Raw genomic sequence first — 20,396 nt, forward strand, 5'->3', positions numbered from 1 at the left:
CTACCTTCCCCCAGCACCATACAAACGGGAAGACCACCTCTCCAAACATTGACAGACTTTATTATGGGGGGCTCCCACCTGGGAACCCACCCTCTTAAATAAAAAAGTGCATAGAAAAGAAGGGATTTAGAAACCTTTGTACAGTATCTACATCCTGGGCCCCCAGGGCAGGAAGGAGGCGATTGCTGGGTGGGCTGGAGGGGTGGAGGCAGGGCCTTTGCCACCTGCATGCCCACATCCACCCTGAACAGGAGGGTGGGGGTGAGATGCTCTGGGAGGGACTAGGGAGCCCCCAGACTAGGGGCAAGATGGCAGCAGGGGATGTGGTGGGCAGCCACGGCTTCAGTTAAGGAACCGACGGCAGCGCTTGGCGCCACAGTTGCAGGGCAGCTTGTTGCTGGCATCCTCAATGGGGAATTTGTAGTCATAGGTGAGCTCCTCACCACGCAGGATGCGGCGCAGGGCAAAGATGACAATGTGCTTCTGGCCCTCCACGTGGATGACCCGAGAGAAGCAGTTGGGCTCACACGAGTGGTTGATGAAGCGGGCAGCGTTGCCATGCATCGTGGCATCCACCACGTCAAAGTCATCCATACGGAACATGTAGCACCCAATACCCTACGGGGGTGGGGAGGGGCCGTCAGACGCTCTGTTCCCATGCGCTAGTGCCGCTTCACCCACCTCATTCCCGTGGCCCCGGGGAGCCCACCTTCCCATCGTAGAACTTCTCCCGCTTGTCAGTCAGCACAGAGCGAATGACAATACCAGAATACTCAATGACCATCTCGCCAGCATCGATGTTTCGCTTACAGAACAGGCCCCGCCCGTGGATGGCAGATCTGCAGGGGAGGATGGGCAACGGGAAGCTCAGCGGGGGCAGGGGGACAAAACCAAGGCAGCCCCACACCAGGGCACCTGTCCATCCACCCAAGGGGCATCCTCCCCCCAACCCCACTAACCTGTAGACACCCACAGCCTCTTTGGATGTCTTCTTGAGGTGGCGAAAGCGCATGGCCATGGGCAGCTCCAGGCTGGTGGCACGTCTGGTGGGGTCAGCAGTGTCACAGGCTGGTACCCAGGAATGACCTCTCTTGCCCCTGGTCACCCTCTTTAGGACCCTACCAGGACACCCCCAACACTCTGGCCTGCCCTCCATACCTGGTTGACCTGAGCTGCACCTCATCCTCTTCCTCGTCACAGGTGGCTCCCTCAGGGAGCACCCGATGCTGGGAGGCCAGGAAGTTGAACATGTCGAAGGTGCACTTCCTGCAGCAGGGAGGGAGGGAAGAAGGGAGGATAACAGCCATTCCTTCAAAGAGATGCCACCCACCTATCCTTTGCCTTGGGCCTGCTGCGGGCAAAAAAGAAATCCTGCTGCCACCGGAGACCCAGCAAATGGGGACTGGATGGAGCTCATCTTCTGATGGGACCTCGAGGGGAATTCTTCCCATCTCTGCAGACCTAACTCCCACGCCTGAGAACTCCCACACAGGGCACCCCGGACCTCTCACCGGAGATAGACCTCGGCACGGGCTGCCCCGTGGGGGTTCAGAGGGGGTTCCTCCTGGCCCTCTCCCTGCTGGTGGTAGCGGAATTTATAGTGCTGGCAGCGCTGGGCCCCGGGCAGCTGCTCTGCCAGGAAGATGACGGCGTCGTGGTGGATGCCCAGGAGCCTTGCCCCACTCATCCCTGGGGACAGTCAAAGGTGAGGACACACAAGTCATGTCAGATGCTCAGCTCATCCTGTGGGGCTCATCCCAGCTCTCAGCATCCCTGTGGCCCCTCCACTCACCACTGAAGGAGAGATGCCGGAGCCGGGCATGCCCTCGGGCCTCTTGCACCTTCTCGATCAGAGTTCTCCATGCCCCTGAAGAGAAAGCAGGACCAGCACGGTCAGCATGGGGCTCCACTGGACACCTTCCCTCCGTCACCACCACTCCCGACTCACCCTCCAAGCTCTCTGCCTCCACGCTGAACCCATCCTCACTGCTGATCTCAAAGCGCAGATGCGGGCCAGCCCGTTTCGGGGCCTGGTTCTCTTTGTCCTCTGGGGATGGAGGCTCTTCCTCAGAGCTTGAAGCCTCACCTGGTCCCAAGCAGCAGGTCAGAGTAGGTGAGGTTCACCCCTCCTGGACTCCAAAGTCTCCAGTTCCCCACCACCCTCCCTCTCTCCCTGTACAAGCAGATACTTGGTCTGAGGGCTCTCCTGCTCTAACTGCCCAGTGAGCCCTAAAGGATGAATATTTTTTTCTAAAGAGCCTGCAGTCCCTTTTCCGTAAGAGTCTTTGGAAAGATGAGCGTTTCCACAGAGGCCTGGAGTGCCCTGGCTCTGCAGGACACACTTAGGGCTCACTCCAACCCAGCTTACCAAAAATGCCACCTACCCTTCATTCTCCTCTCACAGAAAATTAAAAATACCAAAAGTATATTTTGTACGTGTATTTTTTTTATATGCAGTACATCTCTGTACATATTACACATTTTTAGAGCCGGGACTTAGAGCCGTGAAACAGAGGACCATACCTGAGAGTAAGTGCAGACAGAGAAGTGAGGGCCAGGGCCCTGGGACACGCCAAAGTGACAGGCTGGGGTAATGACTAGGCATGACCGACCAGAAAGGTGAGGAGAGGGGCGGAGTTTTGGAGACCAGAGAAGGAAGTGCTACAAGGAGGGAGATATTAGCACAGACGCTGCGGCTCCCTCAAGCAGGGTGTGGACCGAGGACTGAGTGTCCTGTCTGGAGGGGAGGGTGGGAGGAACCCAAGTGTGAGTGGAGCACGCTTTAGGAGAGAGGCAGGACCCATGTGGCCACACTTGCTCCCCACACCACTCCTCTGGGCCAGCCTGATTACATGCGCTCCTGGCCCTAGGCAAGGCTCCAAACCTGATTTTGCTCTGTGACCCACATCCTCTCCAGGCCTCAGTGCCCCTGGGTGCACCTCAGACAACTTCGTCCACCTCGTTTTTGCCCTTAACCCCATCCTCACCTCCATTCTGTTCCCTGAACCCGACAGGCTGGCTACAGGAGCCTCACCCGGGTGCTCTCATTGCCTTCTTTCTCACGACGCTCGTTCTCAGCTGCAGTACACTTGCTAACGTATATGTGTTTCCTCTACCAAAAGGTGGCGTGATCCCTAAGGTGGGGGGACCTGTCCGTCATGGTCACTGCCATAGCCTCACGCCACCTCGGACCCCCAAACGCAGTCTTTCAGGTGAGTGGTCTCTTGTGTACCTCGCTCCGCTTCCACACTCAGTAGCTCAGTGCTATGTAATGAGATAATCCACACATCTGGACAGGACTGGGGTGAGGAGAAATTCGGAGCCTCAGGCTGCTCATTTACCAGCTTGTGTGGCTCTAGCCTACCCCCTCTCCCACGGCCCTCTATAACCAACAGAGCACTGCCCTCTCCGCTTCACTGATGCCGTCAGCCCAATCCACTGTTTGCTCGCATCCCATGTCCTGATGGCTCTGCAAGCGTGCTGGCCTCACCTCTCCTGCACGTGCACTCAGTGGTCTCCTACTCAAATCCAACTGCCATGCCTCCTCCCACTGCTGCTTCCATCCACAAGCCCCCTGTGATCAGCCTCCTCCGTGGCTCTGCTGTCTCAGCCCTCACACACAAACGCCTCTAGGCTGCTGCCCAGCCTCTCCTCAGACCCTTGGCCAAGCTTGCTGGCAAGATGCCTGGGTCTTGTTTCGGCTTTCTCATCAACCACGGTCTTCAATTCTGGACCCTGACTCAACATCCTTCCCAACCAAGACACCAATCCTAGATACCACATACTTGGCGTCCTCTGGGGCACCACTCTCCTTTTGTCTCCTTCCTACTGCTCCTGCCCCTCTGGGTCCTACCAGGTGAGCTCCATCCTCACTGGCTGACCCCCAGGTGCTCTTATCTAGTTGCACAGCTCTAAATCCCCTAATTCTGACAGCTCACACACTGCTCAGCTTTACTAGGGACCTCACCCCCTGATCCTAGCAGACCAGACTCTGAAGCCAATCCCCCAGGGCTCTTGGGCATGCTGCAAAGGTACTTTCAAAGGGCCTCTCCTGGAGAGCAGAAAGGTCATCTCTGTCTCTGCCATGGGCCACGAACTCTGAGGCCTCTCTCTGATACCGAATACCTAGCCTCAGCCTTATAGCCAAGTGGGTGCACAAGGTCTGTTCTGTGGTGTGGACGGATTCTGCACCCGTTACCCAGCTGAGGCAAACACAAGGAAGGAGGCAGTGAGAGTGAAAGGTCAGTCCCTACCTGAGTAATGGTGCCACTGGGACTCAAGCAGCAGGTCAGAGGGACCATCAGGGGCCCGGGGAGGACCACCTTCTGGGAGTGGCAGCAGAGGGGACCGGTCCTGAAGGGGCCTGTGAGGAGAGACCTGTCAGAAAGCGAAAGGGATGGAGGTCCCAGAGCCTCCAGGGCAAGGGCACTGGCTACTCACCTCGGGCTTTCCTCCCCAGTGGGGTCCCCAGGCTCATCCAAGTCAAGAACTCCACGCACTGTGGGCGTTTTCATCCTCACTCGGCTAAACCTGGGGAAGGAACCCCAAGAAGGCTGAGCTGCCTTCTCCTGCCCACCTCTCTCACCCTCCTCCGCAGACTCGGCATATTCACTCACCCGCTGCCACTAAGCCCTGGACCCTGGGGAGCATCCTCCAAGGACTCTCCATCTTCTTCCAGCCGGGGGGTCTTGTTTGGGGGAGGCACTGGTGGGGAACGGCCAGAGAAGGTGGACACCCTCTTGACACGGATGGCCTGATGGGGCGGGCTGGGGGGCCCACTGCTCAACACCAGTGTCAGTGGAGGAGGGGGTGGTGGCGGGGTGGGGCGGACCACCCCTACCACTGGCAACACACCCAGCAGCGGTCCCGGGGGCAGAGTCCAGGAAGCAGGGGCTGTGGGGGGGATGGGAGGGGGCAGAGGTGGCTGCTTCACTGGGGGTGAGACGGGTTCACCCTCCCCAGCCATCTTCACAAACACTTGCCCCAGCTTGTTGACAAGGATGATTTTGGATGTGGCAGGTTTGGGGGGCTCGGGGGCAGGGCCCAGGCTCAATACCCGGACCCCTGGGGCCCCAGGGAGCCAGGCAAACGTCCGAGTTGGGTCAGCTGGGCTAGGAGGCAGGCCCTGGGGAGGCTGGCTGCCATTGGCCAGGGGAGGTGCTGGAGGGAGCGGCTCCTCTCTCGGCCCAGCACCTCCCTCCCCGGGCCCTCCTAGGTTCTTCAGCACAAAATCCACAATTTCTGATGGCAAGTCCTCAGGAGGTCGGGTTCTGTCCCCTGCAGCCCCAAGGACCCCAGCCCGGCCCACTCCTGGCCCTGAAGGAGGAGTCTCCTGGCCCCGAGGCTGCTGGACTGCCTCTGCCTCACTGTCTGTGCCATCATCCACTCCATCCAGCTGTTCGATGCGGGGGGCTCCAGGGAGGGCACCAGGGGCCAGAGCTGGGCCCGACACCACCGTCACAGGGAAGTGGACATAGCGAGGGGTCGGACTGGCCTCCTCCTCTGAGCTGTCCCCCGGACCCCCATGGCTGCTCCCCACTGCCCCTGCAGCCACAATCTCTTCCTGGAAGGGCTCAGTCCCCAGCAGGCTGGCCGCAAAGTCCAGGTCAGCAGCGCTCAGTCCTGACACCACCTCCATGTCCTCAAAGTCTGGGCCCAGGTCTTCAGGGGGTGGTGGGGGAGACGGGGTTGGGCCAGGGGGAGCCGGCTCCCCTGAGGTAGGTGTGAGGGCTCTGACAACTGAGGTAGGAGGGGGCACCCTGAGCTGTGGGGAGCTTCTGAGAGGGGGAGAGGCCCGCCGTGATGCTGGCAGCCTTGGGGCGAGGGGGCTGGGACGACGGGACCGTCTTGGGGGAGCTGGGAAGTCCAGGTCTCCCACTGTGGGGATGTGGTGGGTCAGAGAAGATGGACTTCCTGTGGGGGGAAGGGTCAGCGTCAGCCACAAGCTCCTGCCTCACCCACCCACCCCTCTCCCCGACACTCCCAGGTACTCACCAGGGGAGGGCAGGGGTCCAAAGGAGACACCCCCCAAGGGCCTCCGGGATGGTGAGTAGTTGGGCACTTTGATTCGAGCCCCCGAGAAGGAGCGGGGGGCTGGAGGAGGGGCACTGCTTGGATCCGGCCGAAGTGGCGGGTCTGGGTTCTGAACGGGTGAGTGGTGCTCAGGAGCTCCAGGGATGAGGGCATCTGTATCTGGTGGGGGGTCCGCATGATCTGGGGGCTCTAATGAGGCAGGAGGGGGGCATCAGGAATGGCAGAGGCTCTTTGTCAAAGCCTCTCCACACACACCCTCTCTTCTTTTGAGCCAACTGAGCTTTCTCGGCCCCTGCCCAACGATCCGGTCACAATACGCACTGGTTCCCAGTCATCACCCAGGTTCCACACCCCTCTGTGGATTCTTCACGATGTCCATGCACGCCTGGATCAGGGGCCCTTTGTAACCCCTCCTCACCCATCTCTGCTACCTCCCCTGTTCCTGGCTGTCTACTGTTCTGACTCAGGCCCCACCTGCCACAAGGGGCACTGCCCTCTCTCCAGTAGGGCCAGTCCTACAACTTTCTCACCTGTGCTACGCATCCCTGCCACATCAAACACATCTGCCCCAAGCTGGCTCCCCATTACCTGGCTCCACCCAATCTGTGAGAACAAATCTCTGCCACCTCCTAACACTCTCCCACGTCCAGCCAGGATGGCTGCACTCTCCACCCCTCCCCACTGCATGCCATGCTCCAACCTGGCACAAACCCCTTCCCTGAAAACACACTCCGAATCTCTTCCTCCTCCTGTTCAGCCCACAACCTCTCCTTTTACCAGCCTCCAACCCCAATGTTTGCTGTGTGCCATCCAGCTCTCAGCTACACCCCCTAGCACTGGCATGGCTCTGAGGGGTCCAATGTGGTTTGAATCCTGATTCCACTACTGTGTCACTGTGGAGAGCAATAGCCCTTTCTGATTTGCAGTACAGCAGAGCTTGTACCTTCCTCAGAGGGCTGCGGGGAGCATTACAGGAGCACATAGGCCCATGTCAGGTGGCTGTACACATGCTGTTGTCTAGAAGCTGCCACCCCCCAACAAACAGGTAGCTCTCCCATCACTTCCTGTGAAATGCTGAGGACAGTCCGCGACATGTGATGCACAGCTGTTATCAGTTATTGCCATTACGACAAAAAGAAAAAATGGTAAACATCCTGGGGTTTCTTTAGGAAAGAAAGAAACTGGGTTGGTGGGCATCCATATGGGGATAGCAGCATTCAGGGAAGGAAATAAGGGAGTTCCAAGGCCCTTACCTGAGGAAGGGGCAGGGCTGTGCACAATGGTCTGATTCTCCTCTGCTGCCTCTAGGTGGACTGGCTCTTCCCTCGGACCCCATGGCCGATACTCCAGAATGCGACACCGATACCAGCAGCGCCGCCGAGCATCCACTGTGCTCCAGTACAGACGGGAGCACCTGTCAGGTGGACGTGTGGGTCAAGAGGGTCAGGACAACTTGGGAGATGGGATCCAGTCCTGGAGTCCTTCAACCCCACCCAGGCACCCTGGGCTGCTCACTGGTAGCCAATGGGGAAGAGCCGTCCCTCGCAGTCCGAGAGATCAGACAGGGTACCCAACGAGTCAATTCGGATGGAGCCTATGATGTGGAGAAGAGATCAGGAGGATGGGCCAGGGAGGGTCAGGAAGATCAGGGCAGAGAGCAGAAGGCTTACCAATGAGCACATTGATGGCATCAGGTTCGAGCCCCGTCAAGAACTTTCGCTTAAAGTTGATACCCTCGAAGTCCACATAGACTCGGCGGAGTACATCAAACCCGTCCGGGGTCACAATCTCCTGGGAGGTAGGTGGCAAAGGGGGTTGCCGGATTGGCGAGGGCAATGTGAGGGGAGGCTCTGAAGTGGGGACCTGACAGCTGGGCGCTTGGCTCAAGGACTCAGAAAAGGAAAGGAGACGCTGAGAGGCAGCTGGGGATAGGGCTGGGGGCCGCAGTGGGGAGCTGTCTTCCCCGTGGTCCTGGCTCACCTTGCCATCCAGCAGGTCTGTGTGTTTCTGGCAGAAAACTTTCTTGTCGTCCTGGAAGATGCAATAGCTGGCCCGGGCACACATGAAGTGGAAGTTGCTGAGGCAGGAGGAAAGGCAGCAGCCCACTGTGGCTCCAGGCTTCAGGCAGAGTTCACAGCGCTGCGGGTGGAAGGGGCTGCTGAGGGGAGAAGCCAGTGACCGAGACCAGGGTCTGATGCTCAGCATCACTGTCCTTCAGACTCTGCCTGGGCCCGTCTAGCCCAGCGCCCAGCAGAGCAAAGGCGCTCATCAAACACATCCTCTGCCTTGGCTGCATCCAGGGCCAGGTGCACATCACATACATTTCAGGTATTCAGAAGCAGAGTGTCTCAACAGGGAGGAAAAACAACATCTAACGTTGTCAGCGAACTGAGCAGCGCTTACCGTCTTTCTCACAGCTTTTAAAAGAAATATTTATTTATTTAAGTAACCTCTAAATTCTCCGTGTTGGGCTTGAACTCATGACCCCAATATCAGGAGTCACAGGCTCTTTCAAGAGGTGCCCCTCTCACATCACTTTAGCGTAATACCTGTATCATTTCATTCATTTGCAAACCCCCACCTCCCAGTACATTTCATCCCATGTCTCACTTCCTGAGCCTGAGACCCAGGTCCCACACTGGTGAGGAGCGGTTCTAACCCTGGCCATACCTCACTTCACGGGGACACAACAGGAGCTAAGTGTCATACTGTACAGAAAGCATCCAGTACAGGTTCAATAAGTAGAATATCTTCTAACTGTTAATCTCTCGGACTTTAGGCCCAAATATGGGGGTAGCGGGGGGGGGGAGGGGGCCACTATCACTACAGCACCAGAGTCCTCTGACAACCAAAAACAGTACCCAGGACTGGCAGTGAAAGGACATGGTGGGGTAGAAATTGTGAAACAAGAGCAGTTTCCCCTGCAGGGGGGCCCTACCCGAGACCCTGGGGCTGCCCACCTCTCTAGGCCCGGGCTCTCACCATCTGCCTCCCTCGAGCCACAGCAGCATGCACATTTTTGAGGGAGCCATCATTTTCCTCAAATACTTCAGCTGACCAAATGGCACAGTTGACATGTGTCCACTCATTCTGCCCAATGTATAGGAGCCGTCCTGCCTCCTGGGGACAGAGGAGAAATGGTGTGAGGGAAGACCCCAGGGACTAGTACCCACAACCTGGGGCTGCACATGGTAGCCCTCACCTTAGAGTCTGCATCCCCATATTTGAGGCAGAGTGCACACTGACGGGGGTCCTCCAGGTGTGAGAAAGCAGCTGGATCCTTGCCCTGAAAAGCTGGAAGAGATGTGGGAAAGGAAGTCCCAGAATCAGGATCTAGAGCTTACCCCACCAACTCGGGGGCCCTGGCTTCCCATCCCCACTTCCCAGTACCTGCTGAGGGATCTCCTGGAGGCTGCCCTGATTCTAGGGTCTCTGGTTCCTGCTGCCTCCACTGAGCATAGACATGGTCCAAGGATGGGGGCAAAACGGCATTGGGAAGAACTCCGCTGTGGACAGGCAGGGTCAGCATGTGACACGTTCTAACAAGGGTGGCCACCCACAATCTTAGCCTAAACATGCCATGACATGCTTGGTCCTTTCTCCATGTGGCATTTCTCCCAATGTCCCAAAAAAGCCAGGACCCCTCATGCCACCTAGGACACACGAAATGCTGTTTCACATGCCTAGAATACTCTTTTTTCACATCTCGGCTTGGATGTCATTTCCTCCGAGAAACCTTAGGCCCTAAGCACCTTCTCTGCACTCCCACAGCCCCCTGGACTTTCCCATCACCGCCCTGACAGTCTGGATCATCAGGCACTAATGCGTCTGCTCAACCCCCCAAACATGGCTTACTCACTGCTGTTTCCAACACTACCTTGCACATAGTAGAAACAAAGTGAGCTAACTGCACAATCTGAGTCTTTGCTGGCCTAGAACCACTGAAGACTCTCATCCTGGTCCACCACCCTCCAGACCCTAACTCCATTTCTCGTCTATTCTCAGCCCAGGATCTGGACCCTGGATTCCAGGTGCCCTTGCTCTTGCCCTCACTCCCTGGTTCCCCTCCTGTTACCCAGCCTTGCTCACTTTGGCAGCCGGGTACTCCGTCGCCAGTACTTGGGGTCGTGGGCGTCGAACCAGCCGAACGCAGACTCTAGCAGCTGGGAAGTGGGTTAACAGGATGAGAAGAACTGGCTTCCCCAGGAAAGTTGGTCGAGGCAGGGTCTGAAGGACCCACATTCCTCCCCACTACCATTCAAACCACCCTATATGCATCCCCCAAAGTTCTCACCTTCAGTAGGAGCCCCTTCATCTGGCCTCCAGCCCGGCGCTCTGGGGTTTCTCCTTCTTCTGAGTGCCTCATCAAGATACCCACCATGTCCTCCATAAAGCTGTGCTGTAAGGGGGCTTATAAGAATCAGAGCCCCCACCCCACTCACAACCCCTCCTCCTGGCACCCACGTATTCCTCTCAGTGTCCCACTCACCACAGACTTGTAGTGGCCTTCCTCGAAGCGCCGACTCACGGCTTGCAGATCGCAGGGCCCTGAGTGCAGCTGCTTTCCAGCCTGCCCACACTGTAGAGAGGAAAAGTCAGCCAGGCTGGTGTTGGGCCTGGCCCCACCCCGTCCTGCCTCCTGAGGCCCCCAGACCTGAGTGCACAGCAGCAGTGGGCCTGCCACCTTGGAGCTCAGCAGGCCCTGGAGCACCTGGCGCAGGCCCCCCTGCAGGGCTCCACTCAGGGCCTCTCGCCAGCGGGGGTGCGTGGCCCCTGCACACGGTCCGCAGGTATACAGCACTGAGTCTGGCAGCCCAGAAAGGATCTCATAGTCTTCATCTGCAACAGCCAGGGCAGGATGAGAGAAAATGGTTTGGGAGAACGTGAGAACGTAAGAACATAAGGGCTCTCAGCAGCCCCCAGGAGTTGCCAAGGACATTTAGAACAGTTGTCCTGTGAGGGTCTGTCCTGTGAGGGTCTGTGCCGGGGTAGGGCAAGGACACCCCCCCCCGGGCTTAGGTGGCAGCCCAGGCACTCTGCTCACCTGAAAGCCCCTCGCACTTGGCATGCACCCAGTGGTCACACTGCGCGCACTGCATCATCTTGCTTTCATAGTCGTTGTCTTCATAGCAGCGTGTGCAGATTGGGCAGAAGTTTCCTGCAGAAGCAGGAAGAAAAGGGCAAGTCAGAGGGGCTGGGGCCACTTCCTGGCCCTTGCAGGTGCCATCAGGAGCCACCACCCCTTGGCTGCTGAGAGGGCTGCCCCTGCTAGGCCCCATCCTGGGTCCCTACCATTCTCAGAACGCTGGCTGAGGATAAGGCCTCTTCTAGCCCTGCAGCCTCAACGCCTCACAAAGAACCTTGTTAACATGCTGCCTGAACAAATGGGGAAAGCCCCCAGGTTTTCAAAGTGATCAGTGGAGACTCGAGGTTCCAGGAGGCATGACAGGGACCACTACAACGATGGGGTCCAGGCTCTCGATTCCCGCTGTCCCGAGAGGAACTGTGTCCCTCTATGTGAGGTACTGGACAGGCTTCTGTGGAAGACTACCGTGAACGGAAGGAAAGGTCCTGCAGCTACAAGAGGACACAAAGCCACTAGAATACCACGTCTGTCCTGCCTGTCTAGGAGCCTGGCCCGCTGCCCCGTGTCCCCCGGGGCCCAGGTCCCCTGACAGGTCCCCACCTTTCTCATAGAGCTGGGTGCACCTGGGGCAGAGGCTGTAATCTCCGGACCACTCGACGTCCCAGTTCTTGCCTGGAGTCGCCCCACAGCTCTTACAGCGCACACAGGCTGAGCAGATCTAGAGGGACAGGGTAATGTTAGGGAGAGCAGATTAGTGCAGTGTGGGAGGGTACGGCGGAAGGAGATGGGCAAAAGGAGTGGAGAGCAGAGAAGAGACAGAGGAGGAAGGATGGGTAAGAGGAGAAAAGGAGTGCAAGAGAAGCAAGGAGGGACGGGGGGAGGGAGAGGAATGAAGTGGGGGAAACCAGCAGAGGGAGACAGAGAAGAGGGGAGGCCAGGCAGGGGCAGAAGATTCAGAGCCCAGGACCATGGAATGCATGAACCCCCGCAATTGTTCCATATAAATTCTGTACCCGTCTTGTCCGTGTGAAATTTTGGAAGAGAAGATGCTATTTATCATGAAAGACTCCCACAGGGGCCTCCAACCTTCCCCTCCGCATGGAAACCCTGGCCTAGACCAAGCCTGGGGTGGTAGCGGCCTTAACGAGAAGCCCAAAGCAAGGGGTGTGGGCCTCATCCCTCACCCAGTGACGGCGCTTGCGTGTGGCCCGGGTCGGGTAGCTGGGCCCGAGGCAGGCTGGGTGATACGCATGGCGGCAGCGCTCACACTCCAGGAGGTGCTGTCGGAAGTCGGAAGGGAGACATCAGCGGTGGAGCCTGCTGGCACAGGGGTACCCCCTGCTCCAGGCCTCCGCCCACCTTCACAGTGCCCGTGCCCAAACCTTGGATCCCCGGCCTTTGCGCCCACACACGTGGCAGAACTTGCAGCGACGGCAGCACCAGGTGTCGTGATGTTGGGGCAGGGGCCGCTCAGCCTCCTCCAGGCAGAACGGGTGGAAAGGGTCGCAGCACACTTGGCAGAACACGAGCTGGCGGGGGTGGGGTGGGGACAATGGGCTCAACGTGAGACCGAGAGGCCCAGGGACGAGACCCCACCCCGGGGAGGCTCAGGCCGCCAGGGCCACCAGAGCGCAGGGGGCTGTGGACAGAGCTGGGGATCCCACCTCATGCAGGCCTTTGCTGGCACACAGCAAGCACACCATCGGTGGCCCTCCCGGCACAGACGTGAGCACGCTGAGGCCGCCCATCAACCACACGTTCTCCAGGTCACAATCCTCCTGAGGAATAAGAACACAGGATCAGAGAGCAGCCAGGAACACAAGCCAAAGGCTTCTCAGACACAAATTTCTTTTAAACACGGTCGAGACCCTTTCCCTCAAAGCTATACCTTAAAATCCACACGGACCCGGTGCACCCCATCAGGGGACTTCTGTTTTCCAGTCCAGCCGTTGGGAAAAGAAGCAAAGGGGCCAGGAGCCAGAGCATCCTAGGAGGATGGTGGTGGTCAGAAGGCCGCCAGCCCCACCCTCTGCAGACTTCTCTCCACACTGTCCTCTCCCCCAGCCAACTCTGTCTTTCGCCTAGATCCTACTTTGCTTTCCAGAAGGACAGGCCTGCCTTACCCCTCAGGGCCTATCCTCTGGTGTGGACACAACACAGCACTCGGGTGAGCCTGTTACCCTGACTTGCTAGGAAGCTCCTGAAGGGCAGGAGCCATGCCTTCCACAGGGCTCAGGGTTCTTGATGTGGGGCCGTACTGACCTTGTCCAGGCGCCTTCGGGCCTTGAGCTGCAACACAGGCTGCAGGGTGGGTTTGCGGGGCCGGCTCTGCTCCTCAGGTTCTGGCAATGGCAGCTCTAGGCAGCACACATAGGTGGTGAGGGTCTCCCACTTCCCTGCCCATTCCCTTTCCTCCGCAACCCCCTAACGTTACCTGGATCCCCATGGTCTTCTTTAACCCAAAGGATGACTCTCAGACCTGGCTCAAACAGCTACTGAAAACCTTACGCATCAGTTTTCCCCCTCCACCTCAAACTACCTGCTTCCCTGCACTCAGCTACTTTCCCCATCACACAGATGCTGCCCTTAGCCTGGAAACCCCCCCAAACCCCCCCCACCCCCGACACAAGGTGGACTGAAAGGGGAAACAACAAACAATTCGCACCATTCTCTCGGGGGGTCCGACGCCGAGGAGCAGGGGGACCCCCAGGCTCTGAATCATCCGAGTCCTCGAAGATATCATAGGAGGGTCGCTGTTTGACGCAGCGCCGGGCTGACTTGCGCTGCAGTAGGAGGGAGTCCTGCTCCTCGGGCCCTGGGGGGGCCACCACCTCCTCCCGGGGCCCCCCAGCTCCCGCCCCCCGGCGTGGGCCTGGAGGACCAGGGGAGGCCTCAGGAGATTCATCGGAATCCCAGGGCAACAGCGTCTTCACTATCGTCCGGCCTGTGGGAACAGGGGACTTAGTAGAATCTGAGCTCAGCCAGGGACATGGGACATTGGGATGGAGAAAAGCCAAAAAGCAGTGGGGCAGAAGAGCACGAGTATAGGAAAGATGCAAACACACACGATGGCAAGATGACAAAGGGAATAGACTGCAGAGATAAGGGGAGGACAGCAAAGAAAACGTGGTTTCTTCCACATCACAGATCTAAAGAAGCTGGTGTAAAGAAATACTCCTCAAACCTCGTTACCTTTTTTAGCCAGCCGTTCCATCTTCCGAGCCTCTATCTTGTCGCACTTCCGGTATCTGGGGAGGGGAGCAGCACGTCACCAGGGTAGGGGACTGGTGGTCTGGGGGAAGAGAGGAAGCTCTCCACAAGGATGCCAATCCCACTGCTCTGGCGGGGCAGGAGGCCTGGGTGACTGACAACCACAGGTAGGAACAGAGGCTGTGCCCTGGCTACTCACACACAGCACTGCTTCTTGGTGTTGGGGCCCCCAAACTTGGGCTTGTCCAGGCAGTTGACACAGGACCCACAGTCCTGCACACGCAGGCAGCCCCGACAGTGTCCACACCGTGCCATCCGCATCTTCTTGCCATGATGGGAGGGCAGCGAGCGCCGGGGTGTATGGGCAAGGGTCCCTCCAGACCCTGCAGGCTCTGAGTCTCCCCCAGGCCCTGCTGACTCCACCTTTCCCCGCCGAGACCGTGATGGGACACTCTCAGTCTCAGACGCTGATGACGTATCTAGTACAACAGAGAGGAAGGGATGGAGCCACAAGGCCAGTAGGCCTTTTACCTCAGGTCCCTCCCTGCTCTCCCCTACGTCTCATTCAACTGGCCCTCTGGTCCCCTTTCCCACAGTGCTCAGGTTCCAGGTGCCCCCAGATCTGCTCTAAGACCTAGCACTCCAGCCCACCTGCCACCTGCCCCAAGCACCCAACTCAGCTCCCTCTCTCCTAGGCTCTTGGTGCATCCGCTTGCCCTCAAACTTGACACAGCTGTCAAATCTTCCCACAACACACCCGCCCCTACCCTCCGTGGCGAGGTCCTGCCGATCCCGTAGAGGGAGAGCACTGAGGCGGGGGACGTCTTCAGGCACCATGGCCCGGGCCTGACCTAGGGCCACAGCAGCATGACGACAGACGTGTTTGATACGGGGGCCTTGCACAGGGGACTCGGGGCCCTAGGGGAGGAGAAACCAGGAATACATGTGGGAAGCTGCCCCCTGTGCTCCCGAAACCAGACTTCAGAGGGTCCTCCTCCCACTCCATACCGACGGTCTCTCTCTCTTAGTTTCCATCGATTCATCTTCAGACCTCACAGAACCTCTATCTGAGATCTGCTTGACAGTCCCCACGACTTCCTCCATCTGCCCTCCAGGGCTCGGCTGGTGGAGGAATAAACAGGGTCAGAAGTTGGAAAGTGAGGAAAGAGAGCGCCGGGGGGACTAGCACGGGGGAGGCCCACAGCCAGGGCCGGAGCACAGGAAGCTGAGAAACAGAGAAGGGCTGGCTCTGGGGTTCCGAGACACCAGAGGGTGCCTGAGGCAGGAGGTTAACAAAAATGGAGAACTGCGAGAATTGAAGCCGGATGACCCGGTGCGGGAACCTGGCTAAAGCATCATGCTCACCGGCATCAAAGACGCCACCTTCTGCTGCTGCTGCTGCTGATCGATCTTGAACAGCTGCACCTTGGCTCTCTTGAGGAGGCTAAACATTTTCTCCTCCACGCCGGACAGTGGTAAGGAACCCAAGGCTGCGATACGGGCCTTTTCCAGTGGTGACGGCTGCTGTGGTAGTGGCTGCGGCTGCAGTTGTAAGTGTGGCTGTAACTGTGGCTGCTGCGGTGGTAACGCCTGAGGCGGCAGTTGGGTTGGCAAGGCCTGCAGGGGCTGCTGTAGCTGAGCCTGAGACTGCTGCCCATTGCTCAGAGCTGGAGCCCCAGGAAGGGGCACCTCGGCCTTAACGGGAGTGGCGACCACAGGGGCAAATCGAGGCAGGCTGAGGTGGTTGGTGCGACCCACTGCCCGTGGCTCAGGCTCAGCTGGAGAGTCATCGGCGGGAGGAGGCTCTGGCTCAGGGGCTTCAGGGGCCCCAAGAGGAGTAGTAAGCACCGATTCATAGATCTTCAGGTGGGCTTCGCTCGGGGTAAACTGAGGTGCCCGAAGGAGCAGGGGCCTCCGGGATGGAGGGACAGGGACAGGAAGTGGGGGTGGGGCCGGCGGGGGGGCAGGGGGAGGAGGGGGCAGTTCCCGGGTCAGCGAGGTCCAGCGAAACGTGGGTTCCCTTAGAATGGACCGTCTTTTCTCAGGGAGTGGGACTGGGGTAGATGGAGGAGTTGGGGCACGTGGTGGCGAGGGAGCTGGTGCTGGTTCAGGGGGGACGAGTGGGGAGGTGGCAACAGGAGGCCGCAGAGTAGGTGAGACTTCTACCTTTAGGGGTTTGGGGGGGTCTTCATCCATAAACCTCCGGGGTGTCTTGATGACTCGGGAGGAGCGGGCACTCACCACAGGCATAATAAACTGCCGGATATTCTTCAGGAAGGTGGTACTTTTGGGGGCCACAGTGGGGCTGTCTTCCAGAGGGCCTCCTGTGGTAGTGCTAGGGGCTGGAGTGGGAGGAGAGGTACCCTCTGGCACGGCCCGAGCAGCTTCTCGCTCTGCCCGCTGGCTGGGTGTCAAGGGAGGCCGACCCCTCTTCCTGGAGCACGCGGCTGGGACCACCGGAGGAGGGGACTCTTCCTGCTGCTCCTCTGGGGCAGGAGGTGGTTGGGGCGATGGCGGGGGCAGAGGGGACACTGGGGGCGGTGGAGGACAAAGCGGGGATGAAGGAGAAGTTGAGGGGGGTGGGAGGGGTGGAGGGGGTGGAGGGGGTGGAGACGGGGGAGGGGGAGGAGGAGCTGGAGGAGTCGAGGGTGGGTTTGGCGGCTTTGCCTCTTCCTTTTCCTCTGCGAGCACCATCTCTTCTTCAGGTCCAGCCGTCTCTACCTTCTCCTCTCTCTCTTCCTTGTCTTTTTCTTTTGTCTCTTTCTCTGCCTCCTCCTCCAGCTTTTGCTCCTTCCTCCAGCAGGGGCCCTCTCCCTGTCCAGATCCAACTCTTCCTTGGGGGGCATCCTGCCAGCTTTCCTCATGTTGATCTTGACCCTGACCTGATTCAAGTCCCAAGGACAACTGTCCCATCTTCATTTTTTTGGCCTTTGAAACAAACTTAATCACGAGAGGGAGCCCGCCTCGGCCTCGGCCTCTACTTCCACGGCCTCCTCGCCCAGACTGTCCTCCACGCTTGGGGGTCCCAGGTCCTGGGCCAGGCCCCTCTTTGCACTTCCAGCTGCCAGTTCGGTGTCTTACAGGAACCACAGGAGGTGGGGGCTCAGGTTTAGGGATTGTCACAGCTGCTTCTGCCACCACTACTGCTTGTTGCTTCTTCCTGCAGGGGCCTGCTGGCCGTCCTGGGGGCCGTCCCCGAGACCGACGTGGAGTGGAGGGCTCACATGCCCGGCTCCGCGGGGCTGGGGGTGCCTGGGCCCGCCGGAGAAGTTCAGTCAGTGCCTGCACCATCCGTTCTGTGCCCTCCTCACCCCGTTTCCGGGCAGGAGTCTTTGGGGGGGTAGGAGCGACATCTGCTAGGCGAGGAGGCGGAATGGGGGTCGTCTTATGCTTGCGGCCCCGACCTCGGGGGGCTCGACCTAAAAGGAGAATAGGTGTGGGGAGATGGGTCAAGCTAGCCCTGCAGACTGAAGGAGGCACTCCAGGAGAGCAAGGACTAAGTCTTACTTGTCTGTTTCCCCCACAGCCCAGCCTAGCTTGGGCTTTGAACACAGAACACACTATGTAACTGATGGAGACTCTAGTTAAACAGGGAAAAGCTGACGTTAAGAGCAAGAATAACATTCCTGTAAAGCTATAGAGGTAGAGTTTCCCCATCACTCACCTCGCTGGGATCGGAGCGCAGAGCGCAGGGAACTGGGGGCCACATCTTCATCTGAATGAAAACCCTGAAACTCCTGATTTAGGGGACCAGGGGTGGAGGGGAGAAACAGCAGTCAGTGCCAAAGCCCTCATTCCACCTGAGACTCAGATATGGAGATATATCCCCAGTTTCCCCCATAACGTACTCCTACCTATTTAGAAAAAAACTTAACACTGCAAGATAAGACGAGTAGAAAAGAGTCTCTTCCTACGGGTGGAGGCACGGGTATTTTGAACCCTTGTCCCCTGTACCGGGCTACACCAGCACAGCCATCAAGGGTTCGCTGGCTCCGAAGGGAACAGAATTGGGTCTTCCCAGGCCAGGCAGTAGAAACTACCCTCAGACTCTCTCATCCTCCAACTCAAAAAAGGTGGGACTAGTGTTTACACATCTCAGGATGTAGTTTCCTCCTGAATGAAAATGGGAATAGGGGCACTCAAGTCGGGTGTGTGCATGTTTTCAAACGATTTACTGTAACAAGCTCCACTCTTGAGCCCTCAAGGGACTGCAAACTGTCCTAAGTAATACAACCCACACCTTCCTTCTGAGAGGCTGGGGATAAATCCTGAGCTCAACCCAGACCTGCTAGAGTTCCCGGTCACAGCCTTTATTCCATTTTTTCTTCAACCTGTGCCTCCAAGAGGAAGCCCTCCATTATGCTACCATCTCTCCACTTGAAGAAGAAAAATTGGGGTACTGGTGAAACCAGTGATGTGTCAGAGATTATGAGGCCAGGTGGAGCAGCCTGCAGGTAAGAGCTCGGAGAGCCCCAGTCTGGGTCCGCTAAAGCCATGCTGCTGCTGTCAACCACCACTGGTTGGGCATGCAGTACCCACAGCCTTCTCGCTCGGCCCCGGCTGCCGCCGCTTTGCCAACTACCAAGATCACCAGCCCAGGACACTTCTGCAGGACGAGCCTCGGGCCCAAGTACCAGCTGCAGCCCGGGCTTCTCTACTTTCAGAGGCCTTTTTCACCGGCAGTTCCGTGCAGCCTACCTCCCCCCAGGCCTATTTCCAGGGCCCCCTTCCCTCCGCAGGGGCCCCGAGAGCCTCGCTTCCCCACGCCACCCCTCGGGGCCACCCAGACCCTCGCAAGCCCCCGGCCTCCGCCCCGCCCGGCGTCGGGGACGCCGCCGACTGCCTCACCTCATCGTCGGATTCCTCGTCACTGCTCTCTTCCTCCGGCACGCAGCCCCGGCTCGGGCCCCAGCCCCGGCCCCGGCCCCGGCCCCGGCCCCGCTGAATGCGCGGGCCGGCCCACAGGCGGCGGAGCCGGCGCAGGCCCCGGCGGAGCCCCAGCAAACGGAGCAGGGCCGTGTCCTCCCCGGGCTCGGCTCCGCCCGGCCCCGCCGCGCCGCCGCCGCGCCGCAGAGCTACCCGCACTCTCTCGGCCCCGCTGCCCCGTCCGCCGCGGCCCCCGCCCCCGCCGGAGCCCCGCGGCCGGCCCGGGAAGCGGCCCCGCGCGGAGCCAGGCCCGGGGCAACTGCCGCCGCCCGCCGCCGCCGCCATCTTGGCACCGTGAGAGGGGCCGGGGAGGCGGGGGGAGGGGCGGCCCGTGCGCAGGGCCGGGGGGAGGGGAGGAGAGGTGGGGCGGGGCGGCTGCGGCTCACGACAGCAACCAGCGCCGCCGCGGGGCCAGCGGGAGCCGGGGGCTGGGCCGGTCACGCGCGGGGCACCACGGGAGCGGGAGTCCGAGGCCAGTCGGCCGTCACCCTTAGACCGCGCCTGAAGAGCAGAGACCCCGTGTTGCGGCCCGAGAGGGGTGAGGCGCAGAGACCTCCGGGAAATGTAGTCCAGGCGCCTCGCTCCTTCCGCCGAGAGCTAGGGCCGCGCGAGAGCTGGGACTATAGGGTCCTAACCGAACCCAGAAAACCATCTCCAGGGCTGCCGGGAGGTGTGGTTTTCGCCACAAACTCCTCCCATTGCTCCTGTCGAGACGAGGACACGCGTGAACTACTACTCCCAGGGTGCAGTGGGCTTTGGACCCTGGGAATCGCAGAGATCCTGGGAAATGCAGTTCGCGACTTGCCGGAGGCGTGGGCTGGGAAAGGGGCCGCGGCAAAGGAGTAGTCTCGGTTGGAGACGCCACCCGGCTGCCGGTCTGCAAGGCATGGAGGGAAGAGGCTCGAGAGCCACAGCCTTGCGGTCCTTGTGCTCAAGGAGAAGAGGAGGGTGGCTGCAAGTAGGGTGGAGCACGCGTTCCTGGAGCCCCGGGCTGGGGGTCCCAGACTCAGATTCTGCGCACCGTTGCTTGCTGTGGAAGGGGCGAATAACTTGGTTTCTCAGTGCCTCTTTCAGCGGGGCTTGCTGCTAAACCAGCCTTCCAACAGGCTTGCTGCTAAATCAGCCTGGACTTCGCGGCCCT

The 20,396-nt window shown here is 59.3% G+C and overlaps 1 protein-coding gene across 1 annotated transcript; it reads right to left on the minus strand.

Annotated features, from left to right (window-relative positions):
* Positions 1-40: 40 nt before the first annotated feature.
* Positions 41-19,540, minus strand: KMT2B (lysine methyltransferase 2B). Its single transcript, XM_077854354.1, has 37 exons — positions 19,178-19,540; positions 17,994-18,066; positions 15,695-17,748; positions 15,338-15,451; positions 15,097-15,247; positions 14,529-14,808; positions 14,312-14,367; positions 13,785-14,063; positions 13,382-13,476; positions 13,008-13,106; positions 12,784-12,897; positions 12,502-12,648; positions 12,304-12,399; positions 11,720-11,837; positions 11,078-11,191; positions 10,688-10,872; positions 10,523-10,612; positions 10,328-10,432; positions 10,123-10,196; positions 9,424-9,539; positions 9,236-9,327; positions 9,016-9,153; positions 8,014-8,172; positions 7,704-7,824; positions 7,549-7,627; positions 7,287-7,447; positions 5,995-6,222; positions 4,617-5,913; positions 4,441-4,530; positions 4,254-4,363; positions 1,949-2,086; positions 1,793-1,867; positions 1,512-1,689; positions 1,159-1,266; positions 960-1,043; positions 710-839; positions 41-618 (listed from the first exon to the last, which is right to left on the minus strand). The coding sequence occupies exons 1-37, from the start codon at positions 19,538-19,540 to the stop codon at positions 343-345; spliced, it is 8,187 nt and encodes a 2,728-aa protein (XP_077710480.1). The 3' UTR covers positions 41-342.
* Between the last annotated feature and the right edge of the window lie 856 nt (positions 19,541-20,396).

Source organism: Canis aureus, chromosome 1, assembly GCF_053574225.1.
Source record: "Canis aureus isolate CA01 chromosome 1, VMU_Caureus_v.1.0, whole genome shotgun sequence".
Lineage (NCBI taxonomy): Eukaryota > Metazoa > Chordata > Mammalia > Carnivora > Canidae > Canis > Canis aureus.